The following is an 18,409-nucleotide window of genomic DNA, read 5'->3' as shown; positions in this document are numbered from 1 at the left end:
ACTAGAATTAGATGGAAACTGGAAACACGCACACTACGCAAGTATCCCAACAGCATTCAGACAGGCAATTCCTACAGATTCGAACAGGGCAAAACAAATCACTGAGGTGATCTGTACATTTATAGCTGTGGATATGAGACCTTAATCGTCAGTGGAAATTTCGGGTTTTAAGAAAATGTTTAATGTAATAGAGCCCCGTTAGATTATTCCTTCTTAAGCCTATTTTCGTCAGATAATTCCTGCTTTCAGGTAATGCCAAGACAAAAGTCCGCTTGCCTTTACTCTATACTCATAAAATGTTTGTTCAAGATGTATTAAACTGGCTTCAGCTTTTGTTGCAGATAGTTCATTATATTGCGCTCTTAGAATAAGCAGTTTCTGTTTAAATATGTTTGAATTTAACAAATCTGAATATATATCTTCTTCTAATTTCCAAATTCTTTCTTCTAATATTTTTGTAGTTCCATTTTCCTTTTTTTATTGACCTTTTATTATTTGGCCTCTTATATAAGCCTTAAAGGCTTCCCATCTTATAGATGCAGATGTTTCTTTCAAATTAGTTTTAAAAAATAAATCAATATGAACACCAATGAACTCCAGAAATGTTGAATCATGAAGCCATCTTGGATGAAATCTCCATCTACAAGGCCCCTTTTGAATCATTACAAGTTTTACTGGACCATGGTCTGAGATTACAATAGACTCATAGGAGCAGTCAAAAATTTGATGGAATAAATTATTTGAGATAAAAAAATAGTCTATTTGTGAATACGATTTTAAGAATGAACTATAACATGAATATTCAGTTTTGTTGGGATATTTTTCTCCTCCATGGATCAGATAAATCAAGTTCCTCTATAAAACTGTTAAGTTTTTTCCTGCTTTGCGTGTGAGCCATCTCTTTACTATTGTACCGATCTAAACGTGGGTTTAATGTCACATTAAAATCTCCTATAATTAAATAGCCAGGTTGAGTGGGCAAGCTTAAGAACAAGTTTTCAAAAAATTCTGGACTGTCCGAGTTGGATTCATACACATTTACAAGGGTATTAATATTATCTATGAGAAAGCCTTGAACTATTAAATATCTGCCGAATTTATCTGCAATCACCTTTGACACTTTAAATGGAATGGCTTCTGCTTTCAGATCCACTTAAATGGCAGGTTACAGTCAAATCAAGCAAATCTGTGCTGTCTGAAGGAAAGGTGGACACTCATCGTTCTAAAAATAAAAAAATATGAAAAAATTGATTGAAACTGAGTTCCATATAAAAACTAAACTTTTCTTTTCTTTTTATTTGTTTAACAACTACAATGTTACATTATTTTTTATAGGAAGCTTTGTGGTTTTGAGTATAAAGAAGATTTGTTTTATTTGCTGCTAAGCAGAAACCCCAGACGTATAGCTCCATCACTGTTTAAAGTAAAAGAAATAAAACAAGATCAAACCTTTATGATGCTAGTTTTAATACATTAAAAAATTTAAATCAGAGAAATCTTCTGGCTTTTTTTCCTTTTTTGCTGTATCGAAAACATACCAAACCGTGACACCACTGTGTCGTATTGAACCGAACTGTGATTTTTGTGAACCGTTACACCCTTAGTTTACATATATTAATACAATATTATTGCAATGCTCCTGCTCTGCTTCACTAATACATTGAATGTATTGTGTTTTTTTTTTTCTTCAGAAACTGCAAACATCAGAGAAGAAGAGCAGAACTGCAAGCAAAGTTGCTCTGACTGGTAAAACAGATAATGCATTTAATACTAAATATATAGTTTTATGTACACACTATCATTCAAGGTTTATGGCTGGAAAGGTTTTTTGAACAAATGTCCTTTGTGCTCACATGGGGTGCATTTATTATTCTTAGAGCTGAGCGATATGATCTCATATCCTGATATATATGAAATGTATTATGATATAGTGCTATTGCTATAAATTCAATCAATAAATAGTTTCTATATATTGATCACAAGTAAATTAATACTTCTTTTTTTACGCTTTCATTTACTTATTTATTTTATTTTACTTGTTTGATTCAAAATGCAAAAATATCATATAAATATTTCTAAAATGTAAAACTCTTTTGAAAAACGTATGATTACATGTTCAACATAAAAAAGAAAGATATTGCTAAATAAATTTCCAAATGTGAACATTGTACTTTCAAAATTGCATCTCTCACAATGCTGATATTCAGTTTCTGTCTGCATACCAGTAATAGTGTGTAATAATATTGCGCTAATATACATTATGAACAAGTATTATATACTGTAAACAGTGCATTTTCTGTGTATTTTAAATGTATTAAAATAAATGTTTTCTATTCAGATGTAATTTAACATGTCATTAGTTTTTATGATGCAAAGCTGAATTTTTGACATCATACAAATCTAATTATTAAAATAAATATTTAGTGTATTCTGATCTATTAAATGTTAAGAGATTTTACAGTTCAAAAGAATAACATTTATATGAAATACAGTGCTAACACAACGCAGTGGCGCAGTAGGTAGTGCTGTCGCCTCACAGCAAGAAGATTGCTGATTCAGCTGGGTCAGTTGCCGTTTCTGTGTGGAGTTTGTATGTTCTCCCTGCGTTCGTGTGGGTTTACTCTGGGTGCTCCGGTTTCCCCCACAGTCCAAAGACATGCGGTACAGGTGAATTGGGTAGGCTTAATTGTCCGTAGTGTATGAATGTGAATAAGTGTGTATGGTTGTTTCCCAAAGATGGGTTGCGCTTCGTAAAAATGTGCTGCATAAGTTGGTGGTTTATTCCGCTGTAGTGACCCCGGATTAATATAGGGACTAAGCCGAAAAGAAAATGAATGAACGGATGAAATACAGTGCTCATCTTTTGTAACATAATAAATGTCTTCTCTATTACTAATGATTGATTTCATACTTCATTACTCAGTAAAAGTTTGGATTTCAGGGAGCAAAGGGGCTGCCACAGATGAAGCGGTGAACATTGCTTGGAGCTCCAGTGAAGAGGAAGATTCAGACGGTGATAATAATCCTCCTCCTCCTGCTCCTCGACAGCCACTCAGGGCACAGAAACAGCGTTCTGTTGACCAGCACAGGAGTCTGCGGATGTTTAGCACTGGTGTAGGTGTGTGTGTGTGTGTGTGTGTGTGTGTGTGTATATATATGTATGTATGTATGTATGTATGTATGTATGTATGTATGTATATATATATATATGTACACACACACATGTGTGTATATATATGTGTGTGTATATATGTGTGTGTATATATATGTGTGTGTGTGTGTGTGTGTGTGTGTGTGTGTGTGTGTGTGTGTGTGTATATATATATATATATATATATATATATATATATATGTGTGTGTGTGTGTGTGTGTGTGTGTGTGTGTGTGTGTGTATATGTATATATATATATATATATATATATATATATATTCGTGTGTGTGTATATATGTATATACATATATATATATATATTATATTTATTATTATTTATACATAATACAGTATATATATATATATATATATATATATATATATATATATATATATATATATATACTGTATTATGTATAATTATCAAAAACAATAATCCCGATAATACATGATATTACCTGCTGCTTGCCCTCAGACACAGATGAACTGCCCACTATTGATTCAGACAGTGAAATAGAGGAGGAGAATTCAGCTTCCAAAGAGCACAGTGACTTCCTAAATCCTGCTGTGGTAAGTGTGTTTTAAAGTTTAATATCGGCCGAAGCATCTCATAAGTGTAAAGTAATTTTGGCTTAAATTTTAGCAATTTTAGAGAAATAAAACATATGTTTTAACAATATTAAAATGCAAGACTCTTGTAAAGAGAAGGTTTTGTGTGTGGTTGTTCAGTAGGTGGCGCTGTGAGCCCTCAAGTAGCAGCTTTTTAGGTGTTCATCAGGGTTCTCAATGTTCCTGCTCCTTTTAGGACTGCCCTTTGGCCTGAATGTTTTATTTGTAACCTTTTCTTGACTTTAGTTTATTAATATTTGACATTTTGATGAGTACAGGTGTCACTCATGGCATCTGAATATAAAATCAAACGAGTCTCAGAGGGACATCCCAATCAAACGCAATATTAAGTGAAGACTTTAGTGTTAAGTTCAGTAGTAGCAATGTCAAATCTACTGTTCTGCAAATACTCTTGTATGCGTCTCATAATGGTATATTGTAGATACTGCATATTATCTAAAAACTGAAATAAAGTCAAATCTTTCCTGAGATGCTCAGGGAATTAAATGAAGGAGGTTTAAATATTCATAACCCTGAATTTTTTAGTTTACTGTAATACTATAATTGCTAAAACAAACAGAAACATGTATTGATGGTCCGAAAGCATTTATTTTGTGATAAAAACTGTAAGTTAGAATATTGTTAGAATTTAAAATATGAATGAAAATATATTCCATCAATAACAGCGGTGTCCAAACTCAGTCCTGGAGGGCCGGTGTCCTGCATATTTTAGTTCCAACCCCAATTAAACACACCTGGACCAGCTAATCAAGCTCTTTCTGGGTACACTAGAAACTTCCGGGGAGTTGTGTTGAAGAAAGTTGGAGCTAAACTATGCAAGACACTGGCCCTCCATAACCGAGTTTGGACAGCTCTGATCTACGAGAATATGTTTTCATAAATCAAAACATCTGTGAGAGTGTTTTTATATATATTTATGATATGGGTCACACTTTACAATAAGGTTCATTAGTTAATGTTAAGTAATACAATTACTAACATGAACAAACAATGAACAATACATTTACTACAGTATTCATGTTAGTAAACGTTAGCTAATGGAAATACAGTAGTTCATTGTTTGTTCATGTTAACTCATGGTGCATTAACTAATGTTAACAAGCATGGACTTGAATGGTAATATTGCATTAGTAAATGTTCAATTATGATTAATAAATGCTGTACAAGTGTTGTTCATGATTAGTTCATGTTAGTAAATGCATTAACTAATGAACCTTATTGTAAAGTGTTACCATGATATGATATAGTTCAGTAATATCACACAAGGAAGAGAGCCATTTACCTGTATGTCATACAAAAACATTTGAGTCAGCTACATTTTAGACACGGTATAGTCAGTTTTTTTCTGTTTTGGCAACAATTATAGTTTCAAACAAAGCCCGAGCAGAACATTCATGCAGAGGCAACACTGCAGTGCTCGTCTTTAAATGAATAAATACACACACACACACACACACACACCAGTGCAATTCTGATCATGCTGTTTTGACGTTTTTGTCTTAGGGTTGTCTAAGGGTGCTTTCACACCTACGCTTTTGTTTGGGAACCTGTCTCGTTTGCCCAGTTAGCGCGGTTCCTTTGGCATATGTGAAACCAGCAATCGCGCTAGGATCCATGCCAAATCAATCGCTTCGAGATCGCTTGATTGAGGTGGTCCCGGCTCGATTGAAACGAACTCTGGAGCGGTTCAGTTGCAGTGAGAAAGTGATACGATCTGAGCGCGGTTATATCACAGTGTTTTATGGATATGTAATAGGCATACGCTATATGAAGAGAGAATTATGAGTAGAGCGGGAAGTTTCGGGAGTCTCCCGGATGCCTGCAAACGAGTGATGATCTCCCGGTAATCTCGCGTCTCCCTCCCGGTCCTCAAATACGTCACGCACCCTTCTCACCCCTCCCCACCGCATCTCTCCTCGCTCTTCAGACACCACCAAACCACCACCTCCCCTGACAGCTAAGCGGGACTCTGCAAAATAAACACTGACACTCTGACCAATGTGAGGAGAGTTGACTCACACGTAAAAATATAGATTCTCGTATCGCAAGAAAATAAAAAAAAATGAGGGATTAAATGAGTAATAAATGTTACGTCTGCTTTTTTTATGCAACCAAAGTCAGTATAGGTTGATTACTCATTTTTAAGTACATGTTTTCAAAACATCTTTAGATTCCATTGACATTCTTTGTTTTGACAGAGGCAGTTGCAACATTCTTCGAAATATCTTCTTGTGAAGATTGTCACACTTTTTGCAGCAATATGAGTGTTAATATATGTTGATTTGATGTTTTATATTCGGAACGAATTTCCAACATCTGTGTCACTGTTGATGACATCATGAAATAATGCATTTATCTTATGCTAGTGATCTTTGACCGTGATTAGCATAATTTAGCGTGATTCATCTCACTGAAATCATGATTACTGTCATAAGGTGAAGTTTTGTCCAGACTGTGCTGGAAAGAGAGTTCAGTCTCATTCCCTCAAGGGCAGTTTTATGCAAATCTGTGATGTTATAATGAAGCACTGCGTAAACATAGCTCTGACTTGACTCATAAATAGTTGGAATAGTTGGAAGGCATGATATTACACATTGATTAAAGCATTCAGATGTGAGAGATGAGATGGGCATTTAGTAACTCAAATCCAGAAACAAAAAATAGTTACTTTGTAATCTGCTGTGCGCTACAGAATTGATTTTAACATGTTACTTGTTGTTTTTAGATCATTGAACGGCTTAGCTTCATCTTAACTTTCAGCCCTTTTGACTGAGCACCATCCATCCAGCTCATCAAATCAGAGACTTTTGTTGAATCTTAAATCTAGGCCCAAATGTCGGGGTGATCGAGCCTTCTCTGCTCCTAAACCTTGGAACGATTTGCCCCTTTCCATTATATTGGCACCATCTCTGTTTGTTTTGTGGAGTTGATAAAGCTTATAACACATGAACTGAATTTTATTTTCTGTTTTTACTGGTTTTTGAGCAGGAAAATGTTTTATATCAGTGGTTCTCAAACTGTGGGCTTCCTTCTAGTGGTACGCGGAGGAATCAATTATGTCATATGTACATGCTACATATATTTCAAAATTGATCAAAAATGATTAATATATGAATATGATGACATAGAGCATATATATTTCTAAGGTCCTGGCAATATTTCTAGGTGTTGATGAATTGGCTACTATATTGGCTACTATATGTATTGTACTTTATGTATGTACTTTACATTTAAGTGCAGCAGTTTTTTATTTATTTATTTATTTTTACTTTTTAAGAACAGCAACCTACCATTTTTATCTTTTAAAATCACAATTTAATTTAATTGTTGACATTTTTAGTTTTTTTTTGTTTGTTTGTTTGTTTTTACATATAAGCACATTGCAATGTTAATGTTTTGAATATTTATAATGTTTAAAGTGGCTGATAATAATAAATATTCTTAATTAAAGGAATTACTGTATTTCAATACTGCTCATTATGGTGGTACTTGGAGGGACAATTTTTTTCTGTGGTGGCACTTGATGAAAAAGATTTGAGAACCACTGTTTTATATTATAACCATTACTATTGTTTTTGTTTTTTTATGTTTAAAACTTGCTTCTGTCTTTGACTAATTCTTGTTTTTTATGTATTTTAGTTATTGTGAAGTAGATTGGTCAACTTGGGTTGTTTTTAATTGTGCTATCATTGCCATTAATCTAAACACCTTAATACATTGTTAAAAATGCATAGAATAATAAAAGAGAATGTAATAAATATATAGAAGTAATGCATGTGCATAATTAAATAAGTTATTCGAAATATTTTTAATGTATGCAGATATAAAAATAATGAAGCATTTATTTAAAATTGTATATAAATGAAAATATTTATGGTTGCAATATTATGTGCGGTTTATTAATAAACTATTTTTGAGAGGATCACATGCTTCTGATCAACACGACTGGCACCTCATTCGCTCCGTAATCTGCTCTATTAGATGATTACAGACGCATTCTACATAACCAAAGCTTTTCAATCCAGTTATCTTCGTCTTGAAGTTTCCCCCCTTCCACCCCATACTTCCCACCCTTTTTCCTATAGGGCGACACGGTGGCCCAGGGGCTAGCTTTGTTGCCTCACAGCAAGAACGCAGCTGGTCCAACCTCCTATCGAGCCGGTTGGCATTTCAGTGTGGAGCTTGCATGTTTTCCCCGTGTTCGCGTGGGTGTTCACCGGATTCCCCGGTTTCCTCCCACCGTCCCAAAAACATACACCATAGCCAATCGACTAAACCAAATTATCAGTTAAGACTTCACACTTCTCACACGGCAACAAGCAGGGGAGTTCTCCAGACCTACCTGAGCTCAAACTCCTCCCTCGCCCTTCTAACTAAATTAAATAAGTAAATTCTAAATAAGTACAATGATAATTATGTAAAATGTAAGTTAAATAAATCTACGCAGGCAATAATTGGCCATATCAAGCACTTTGTCCTTAGTCTAAAGCTGAAGTAAACTTTTGAGTCTTATTTTCTATTTGGCTTGTGTATTTTGGTTCATATTTTTGACAGTGAGTGCGTGTCACTGAACCTGTTCATGTTGACATCTATACAATATGTCTGAACTTTACCAGTTGACAGATTAATTTGTGCCAAAAATGCCATATTGTTTGATTTAAAGGCATTTGACATCAGCAACTGAAGATAGAAAAACAACCATGTGCATTTGACACTTTCCAGCTCTAATCACAACCAACTGGTTTTTGGATAAAACGGTTGCAAACCACTAATCTAGAGCAACATTTACATTCATCCCAGAAAACATCTTCATCTGAAAAGTCTTGGACTTGTCCCAGATCTCCACTACGTTTGGCACTCACTTCCTTTTCTTTAGAAATGCATTGAATTGTTTGGCCTAGTGATGTAGTAAATGCATATTTCATTTTCATTTCATTTTCTTTTCCACGTAGTCTCTTTATTAATCAAGGGTCGCCACAGCGGAATGAACCGCCAACTTATCCAACATATGTTCTATGTTTTTCAATTTAAATGTTAATTTTAAAATGTTAATTTTTTTTTTTTTGTCAGGAAAATGTTTACACACACGGCCACACACACAAAATACTTTAAAGGTAAAGTTCACCAAAAAAGAAAGAATTTTATTGTTTACTCATTCTCCACTTCAACCTGTTTGACTTTCTTTTGTTAAACATAAAAGAAGATATTTTGAAGAATGTTGGCAAAAACTACCATAGTTTTTCTTTTTTATTATTTTACTTACCCTATTGGTAGATAATGTTGCTTGAGCAACAGAATTCTTCTGAATGTGAAATTGTAGAGCTGTCAAGCTATTCAAAACATCAATATAATCACAATATATATTGCAGAAAAATAGAATATTGCAATTTCTTTCTTTTTTTTCAATAACGAGAAGCCCTAGTATTTTTGTTTTTGTATTATGGACGCCAATGGCTGCTTTTTTCCAACAATGTTTATAATATCCTGTTTTTGTGTATAAAATAGTTTAGAAACACTTCACTGCGAGTAAATGATGAGAATACTTTCATTTTTGGGTGAACTAGCTTTTTGATGGGTCACTTGAAATCGCGAATGCGTTTTTAGGACAAAAATCTTATAAAGGCTTTTTGACAAAAATCAACCCCGTCCAAAATTTCCTGTCTTAATTCCATTTCTGTTTAGTTCAGTTATGACTTTATTCGGATTAAGGTAATCAAAATTCGCTGTTTGGAGCTTATGTAGGCCTACAGTTCAAAATATATGATTAACTGAATAAACAACGAGTAAATACAAGTACATCTTATTGAACATCATTTATTTTCATCACCAGTTATCATAGTAGAACAGTTTCTCAAGGAGTTTGTGATGCATTTTGAAAACAGGAGATGAGCCCCTGGTCTAATGCGCCACCTGGCTTGAGAAACCCATTCTCAAAGACTTACTTTTAGTCATTATTTGGGTAGCACACATATTCTGAATGACTTCGGCAGAATTCAAATGAGACATTTTAATCTAGATTAATTCCAAGACTACAGTGAGATTAATCTAGATTAAAAAAATAACCTATGCCCACCTATAGAAATATTACAAACAAATGACCGTGAGAATGTTAAAGCATGATGAGAATATATATTTTTGGGGGTAAACTGACTTTTTAATTTTATGCTGACTATTTTAAGACAAAAATAAATATTTCAATTCTAGATAGAAAGTTGTCAACAATTTCAGCTTTTCAACATAAATTAAAGTCCTGAATAAAACACATTCAAACACTGTAAAACCCAACAGTCAACTCTTTATCAACTGAAATGAGTGTAGTTAACTCAAAATTACTGAAAGTTATTTCTACTCTTGTGAAAAGAGTTTTGAACTCAGTGTTGAAGGTAATGAGTTAATTAAATACCTTATTACTTCAACTTAAATGGAGTAAGTTCTCAGTACTCATAAAGATAAGTCTTTAACTCAAATGGTTTGTAACTATCGGTTTCCTCAAACGGTTTGAGTTACCTTGACTCATTGGGATTTACAGTACTCAGTTGGTTTGAGTTCTCTTCATTTATCGGGTTTTACTGTGCTTTGTTTTACTCAAATGAATTAGGTTTACTCATTAGGACTAGTTTTTGAACCTAAATGGTTCCTGAAATAGTTTGAGTTCCCTTAAGTTATTGGGTTTTACAGTGTATGAACCATCTAAATCTCCATGATGTTCAGCTCTCACTCTCATGCCTCCTGTTAAAAGCGTCTTCCACATCAATCCCGCTTCCTGGATTCAAGATTGAAACCATTTGTCTACAAAAAAAAAGGATTGTTTACTTGCCTGGTTTTCACAGGAAAAACATTTTGGGCCCATTTACTGGAGGAGTGAAAATAGCAGACATATGTCTAGACTTAATGTTTTATTGCACATTTGTTCTTTAATTACACCTGCATTTCAATCATTCATTTCCGAGTGCAATACATCATTGTCCTTGGTTATGGCACTCTTTTTGCAGCCTCTCCATGAGCACAGCAGATCTGTCCTGTTCCCGCTGGTTTTGGGAACTTCCCACTTTGTGACGTCTCTGGATTTTACACCAAGAAAAAAAAAAAAAAGACTAAGCGGGGAGTGATACAGATTTGACAGAGCGAAAAGTTTGTGTACTCCTCCATTCATTTTGAGCCAGTGCAGGGTGAACACATTTTTGAGCGCAGGCCAGGAACATAGTGTACTGCGGAGAGAGGGAGAAAGAGGGAGAGAGAGAAGTAGTGTGCGTAGTGCTGTTCGCTGGCAGGCTGCCCTGCAGGGTCAAGTTGATTCAAATAAAGGAGTGTGTGTGTTTGTGTGTGTGTAGGCTGTTCAAGGCCTGGAATGCCGTTCATGTCTCCACATGATAAGGAGGCTGCCGATTCTTTTTTTTTTTTTTCCACAAGAAAACCAGTTTGTGACAATGCAGCCACACAAACAGTTGAAGTTCTGTTGGTTTTTACGGCCTGTCATAAGTGTATCTCATATGATCAAGGCTCTTAAAGGGCTGGGTCGTATCTTCAGGTCAATCTGTGGAATGTATCATCTTTTGTTATTGTTTGCTCGAGGGGTGTGGGCTTTATCAGGACAGGTGTCTCTTGTCACTTTTCTGATTGCCCTGCAGATTTTTTTTTCTTCCATAATGCATGTGGAATCAATAGTTTAATTTAATTTTATTTAACTTAGTATTTTATTTATTTTTATTTATTTAGATTGAGCGATTAAATAAGTAAATCAATTAATTAATTAAAATTAATTAAAATTAAATTGAAATCTACTCAAATAAAATACAATTTGATTCATTAATAAAAAATTTTATTCAATTTACACAGTTGGTTACGAAAGGTGTATAAAATAAAAGTGTATTTTACATGTAATTATATAATTATGCATTTTAATAATCTATCATGGCCTGCAATAATGACAAAATTATTTAAATCTTTTTTTAATATTTCATATGCATTGTAAAATATAACAAAATATTATAAATAATATTGGTAAATATTAAAAATAGTATTGAAGTAAAACTATTAAAATGTATGCCTGTACATAGCTAGATATTATGCATTATTATTATTCATATTATTATTATGCATTTTTAATTTCAATGTTTTACTAAAAGATTTATGAAATTGTGAAATTTTATCCTTCCATCCATCTCTCTATCGTTTATCTTTCTATTCATTTTTATACCCATCCATTGGTCCATTCATTCGTTTGCCATTTCTATCGTTTGTCTTTTTTTGCATTTGTTGTTCTATCGTTTGTCTTTCTATCCATTTGTATATGCGTCTATCCGTCCATCTTTCTATCTGGTTTTATATCTGTCCTTCCATCCGTTCGTCTGTGTATACATCCATCCATCCATTCATCCATCCATCCTTTCAACCAGTTTGTCTTTCTAACTGTTTTTCTTTCTATCTGTTTGTCTTTCTATTTGTTTTAATATCCATCCGTTCATCCATATGTCCATCCATCTTTTTGTCTTTCTATCTGTTTTTATGTCTGTCCATCTTTCCTCCGTCTATCCATCCGTCCTTCCATCCGTCTTTCTATCCGTTTGGCTTTCTGGTCATTTGTCTTTCTATGTTTTTATATCCATCCAATTATCCTTCCCTCTATCCATCTGTTTGTCTTTCCATCTGTTGTTTTTCTATCTATTTTTATATCCGTCTGTCCATCCATCCATTCATTCATCCATCCATATGTCTTTCTATATGTTTGTCTTTCTATTTGTTTTTCTTTGTATCTGTTTGTCTTTCTATCTGTTTTTATATCCGTCCTTCTGTCCGTCTGTCCGTCCATCCATCCATTTGCTTGTTGCATCCAAGCCATGTTATGGCTGCATCCATCTTTCCATCTGTTTGTCTTTGTATCTGTTTGTCTTTTTATCTGTTTTTTTTCTTTTTGTCTATCTAATTTTACATCCATCCATCCATCCATCCGTTTGTCTTTCTATCTGTTGTTTTTCTATCTGTTTGTCTTTCTATTTGTTTTTATATCCGTCTGTCCATCCATCCATCCATCCATCCAACCATCCGTCTCTATCTATTTGTCTTTCTATGTTTTTATATCAATCCATCCATCCATCCATCCATCTGTTTGTCTTTCTATCTGTTTGTGTTTCTATCTGTCTTTCTGTCTGTTTGTCTTTCAATCTGTCGTCTTTTTATCAGTTTGTCTTTCTATCTGTTTTTATATCCATCTGTCCATCCGTCTACCCATTCGTCCATCCGTCTCCAATCATTTGTCTTTCTATCCCTTTTTATTTCCATCCAACCTTTCATCTATCCATCTGTTTGTCTTTTTATCTGTTTTTATATCTGTCCGTCCATCCATCCTTCCATCCATCCATTTGTTGCATCCAAGCCATATTATGACTGCATCCATCTGTCTTTCTATCCGTTTGTCTGTCCGTTTTCATATCCATCCATCCATCCATCCATCTTTCTATCCGTCTGTCTTTCTCTTTTTATCCTCCCATCCATCCATCTGTTTGTCTTTCTATCTGTTTTATATGCATTTGTCCGTCCATCATAATAATACAATGTATTTCTACACAGCTATATATTATACATTTTTATTATTAATGGTAGTAATAATTATAATTAATAGCAATGCGAGTTGTGCTAGAATCTGTGCATGGATATTCCCAAGCAGATGTTAGATTTGTTTGTCTGTTGTTGTTTTTTCTTATTTATTTGAAGAAAGCCTGAACCCTGAGCTTGACCAATAAAAATAACAACAGTAATTGTTGTTTTACCAAGTACTAATAGCAAGTTTAGTAACTCACAAAGCAGTGATTTCTGAATTAGTAGCTAAAAGGCCAGTGTTGTATGTGGGAAGCGTGATGTAGGAGTTAAATGTGGATTCAGTGTTCATTGGCAGATCTTAATAAGAGCGATTCAGAGCTTTTTTTCCAGAGGCCAGAGGTTGATATTAACGCAGTGCTGGATCGGCAGACGCTCACAAAGTGTTTGCAAGGCCTGTTGGGAATTACGAGATGTGCAAGAGGAGAGTATTAATGGCAGGTCACCGAGTTCTTGTTTTCTAGTGTTTCACCTTTGCTCTTCTCACTTCTTTTCCTCTCTAGTGTTCATTGGAAACATGAATTTGAGTAATGATCTTGTCTTACGAGGTACTGGTTCATAGATCTTCAGCGTTTGGCTTGTTTTGGTGGCCCTCAGCCATCTCTAATGAGGATTTGGTTCCAGCTTAAAATTGTGGACACTTTTATAATTCAGCATGGCATGATTTGTTTTGGTGTGTGTGTGTGTGTGTGTGAGTAATGTGAAAAAAATTTTGCCTGCAAGATACTGGGAAAATATGGGATATTGCTATTGATTATTGTGATAGTGATTTTTCTGATTAGAGCTGCAGAATATATCGTTTCTGCATCGATATCGCAATGTGCGGTTGCAGATGTGCAACGTTGAGTCTGAATTATAGTTGACCAGGAGCTACAGAACACATGCATGTTTATTTCTGAAGCGCTTTTACAATGTAGATTGTGTCAGCTTAACATGAAAATCCAGTTTACAGAGTTGAAGTTCAGTTTAGTTTAGTTCAGTGTGGGTTAATTTTCACTGCTGGAAGTCCAAACACTGAAGAGCAAATTCATCGATGCGCAGCTCCACAAGTCCCAAACCAAGCAAGCCAGTGGTGATAGTGGCGAGGAACAAAACTTTACCAATTGACGAAAGTGAAGAAAAAAATAAAAAAATAAACTTGTGAGAAACCAGGCTCAGTTGGGTACCACCATTTCACCATCTGACCAAGCTTTCTGTGTGGAGTTGCAGTCTAGGTGCCGGAGGCTGTAGAACGCTGGCCGTTCATCGAGGAGAACTGCAGGTGTGAGTAGGTCACCAGCGGGTGATCATACTGGGCCATGGGATCAATGCAAAGACTTGTCTGTCACTAGCTATGTTTCCATCCAAAAATACGAATAAACTTTTGGCGCAAAAGTGGATTACCACTTAAAAGTTGTGCGTATGAAGCATCGTTTCCATCCAACGAGTCAAAGCGAACAAAATCGTCACTTTCTGATCAACTGGCCCCAAATATCAACAGTAAAAACTGCATTTGCTGCAGTAGGAGAAGCTGCATCAATCTTTTCTAAATGAATGCGCCTCAGAAGACAATCCTGACAAGCAGTGAGCGCGCAGTGGCGTTTGAAGGTGTCAGACGCGGAGCACAGGCGCTCTTGATTCTGGAGGTTATTACAATATAATTAATACATTAATACTGAAATGGTAAGGCGTTTTATAATAACCAAAACAACATTTCAGATGTTTTATAATGTGCTCAGCCTGACGTTTTATCCATTCACACACATTTTAAGCATCACATGATCTCTTTTAACAAAATCACATGACCTTTTTTAATGCGCATGCTGGAGTTTGTGCGGTAAAAGTGTTTCCATCGCAGTTTATGCGCATCTTTTCTCACTTGGATGATGCGACGGCAGCCACAGGACAACGGCGCCAGTGCGCTCACCACACACCAGCTATTGGTGGAGTGAAGTGACAGTGATAGAGCCAATTCGGTGGATGGTGATGTTTGGGAGGCCATGATCATAAGGGCCGATAGAGGGAATTTGGCCAGGACACATAATAGTGGGATCTGTCAGACGTAGCACAGTGCTTATTCAGTGAAGGCACAGCTAAACAGATGTGTTTTCAGTCTTGATTTGAACGTGCCTAATGTTGGAGCACATCTGATCATTTCTGGAAGCCGATTCCAGCAGCGAGGGGCGTAGTAGCAAAAAGCTGATCGCAAAAACAAGCGCACTTCTGTGTTGAAGAATAAGGTCAATAAACCATTTCAGTGTGGTGATGTTGGACTATGAACATTTCCTGCTTGTTATCAAACTATTTCATAACTGACAAGAGGAAATTCAATCATAACTTCATGTTAAAACAGCTCTCATAACATTATTATTGTTATTATTATTATTTTTTAAAGATTTATTTAGGGTATTTTTGCCTTTATTGAGTTGATAGGACAGAAATTAGACAGGAAGCGAAGTGGGGGAGAGAAAGAGAGTTAAGACGGGAAATGTCCTTGAGCTGGGATTCGAACTCGGAACGCCCTGAAGTGCTACTGCACCATATGTCAGCGCACTAACCGCTATTGCGCCGACAACCCATATAACATTATTTATCAATATTCCCGGAAGCTGCAGAAATGAAAAATGTAAAACAGGAAATACATTTAGACCATTGTTTTTGTTTACATCCCTCAAATGGTCTATATTGTGCAGCTCTAGAAAAAAATACAGGCTGTCATATTTTTGTAACACCTGTTTAGTTTGTAATTTCACTTGTTGACAGCCTGAAGACATCAATCAGATCCTGTGATTTGTAAACCAAGTACTTGTTTTGATGTTCAACTCATTGACCTTTGAAAATACTGACCACCCAGAGTGTTTACTTTGCTGTTCATAATCATAATAGTATGTCAATGTTATTGATTTCATACAGCTGACAGCAGCTCCTCTGGGATTGTCATTCACATTTGACTTTGCACATTTAATGTTTATTATTTAGTCATACTTTGAGACATAAGGACACACTTTTTAGAAGGCAGATTTTGACCTAGAGGTCACTGGTCTTCAGTTAGCATTAACTATTAAGCTTGTATGGCGCAGGTTTGAATCTGACATGTTTGTACTGACTTCTTGTCTTCCCTCTCTTTAGAACTTATATTATGACTTGTATTGTGTCAATAAAGAGTGGAAATTAATCTCAGAATGCATGCCATTCTTTCATGCATGTGATGTACCTCATATGGTCTTTTTTTTTTTTTTTGAAAGGTTAATAATATTTACATGTTGATCAATAACATGTTGATGTTGAATTGAATAGAACCTTTTCAGTTAACACAATACATTTTTAATAGTTTAGCATTTTAATGTATTGTTTTCTTATTATTTTCCAAAGTAACATTTCAGTTTGCACTTATTTAATTTTAGGTTTATTTTTTTTTATTGCTGTATTTTGTTTATTTTTTAAACTTTATTTAAATGAATAGACTTTTAAAAAATGGCTTCATAATTGTTTTTAATGTAATTTTTAAATGTTTATTCTTTAACTTGTGTTATTTCAGTGAAATATTTATTTGCATTGCTATTGATTTCATTTAATATTTGGTTTTAATTAGTCGTTTATTGCATTTTAGCCCTTTTTTAGTAATTTTTATGTTTTTTTTTCCATTAAATTAATTTATTTCTGTTTTCAGTCACTTATTTTACAGGTTATTTTTTTATTATTTGCCAAAGCAGCATTATTTAAGTTTCAATTTTTTTAATTAATTTAAGCTTGGTTTTTTAAATACATTTTCATCATTGTTAGCAATAATTTTTGTTTAATTTAATTAGTTTTTATTAATATTTGTTTTTTAATTTTGTGTTATATATTTTTTAATTAATTTATTCTCATTTTTAATATAGTTAGTATTTCAACTTATGTGTCTCAGCCACATTTAAGTTTTATCTTTATTTTAGTTAATAATTTTTAATAAGGTAATTAATTTTTTTTTCATTTAAGCTTTAATTAATATACAAATGTTTTCATATTGTTTTAATGAAATTTTATTACACATTTAGCCATTTTAATTCTTGAACTTGTGTTATTTCAGTTAAATTTTCATTTGCATTCTTGGTTTTCGTCAAATATATGTATCCTCTTGCATCTAAGCTTATTTTTAATAGTTTTTTCATACATTTTTCCTTAAATTAGTTAATTTTGGTTTCAGTCACTTTAATATGTTTTACAACTTATTGTATATTATTTGTAATTAAATATAATTATTGTAATTTTGTAATTATAATAGGTATTTTGTTTCATTTAGGCTTTATTTAAAGGAATATTGTGTAAAAATATAGATTTTCATGATGATGAAGCCTTAATTTGTCACGTATACTTTTACATGTAGCGAAAATGGACCCCCGACCATACACAAGGGAAGAGGGAGGCGAAAAATTAAAAAACCCTTCCAGGCTGTCATTGAATTAGAGCAGTGTGAGATCAGGAAGGGAAACAGCCTCAGCAACCAAGCACATAATTGTTCAGCATTGTTTGCAATAATTTTGGTTTCATTTAATTAGTTTTCATCAAATATTTGCCTTTTATTTTGTTTTTGCTTTTTAAAAAGATTTTAAATGTTGTTTTACTTTAATGTATTCCTTTTGCAGTAAGTCTTTTTTTTTGCATTTGAACTTATTATTTGCCAAAGCAACATTTAAATTGGCACTTTTGCTTAATTTTTGTCAAATAAAATAATTGAAATATTTTATAAACATTTAACATTTTTAATAAGGTAATTTTTTAAAACTTTATTTTAATTAATAGACATTGTTTTTTATTATCATAATTTTTATTACACATTTAACTATTTTGACACTTCAACTTATGTTACTTCAACCCATGTTCCCATTAGCATTCTTATTGGTTTCATTTAACACTTAGTTTTCATTAAATGTGTGTCTTTTATTGCATATAAGCTTAATTTATTTTAATACTTTTAGTTAACAATAGCACAGTTGTTGACAAAAGCATCTAACAGATGACCAAACGTCAAACTCTCCTCTCCTTTTTTTTAGTCACCAGCTGAGATTTCTGACT

General features: G+C 33.9%; 1 protein-coding gene across 2 annotated transcripts in view; it reads left to right on the top strand.

Moving 5' to 3' along the window:
- The window catches only part of spidr (scaffold protein involved in DNA repair), a 130,873-nt gene that overhangs the window by 2,657 nt on the left and 109,807 nt on the right, over window positions 1-18,409 (top strand). For both annotated transcript variants that reach the window (XR_012399512.1, XM_073941013.1), the window contains exons 3-6: window positions 1,692-1,746; window positions 2,942-3,118; window positions 3,627-3,721; window positions 18,388-18,409. The exon at window positions 18,388-18,409 is cut by the window's right edge and continues 196 nt beyond it. Coding sequence is in view for 1 of the 2 variants with exons in the window: in XM_073941013.1 (XP_073797114.1) it covers window positions 1,692-1,746; window positions 2,942-3,118; window positions 3,627-3,721; window positions 18,388-18,409 (349 nt within the window). In the remaining variant the exon portion in view is untranslated. The remainder of the gene's footprint in view (window positions 1-1,691; window positions 1,747-2,941; window positions 3,119-3,626; window positions 3,722-18,387) is intronic.

This window comes from Danio rerio, chromosome 24 (genome assembly GCF_049306965.1).
Source record: "Danio rerio strain Tuebingen ecotype United States chromosome 24, GRCz12tu, whole genome shotgun sequence".
Lineage (NCBI taxonomy): Eukaryota > Metazoa > Chordata > Actinopteri > Cypriniformes > Danionidae > Danio > Danio rerio.
The sequence above is the reverse complement of the archived record's forward strand: the minus strand, read 5'-3'. Positions and strand labels throughout refer to the sequence as shown.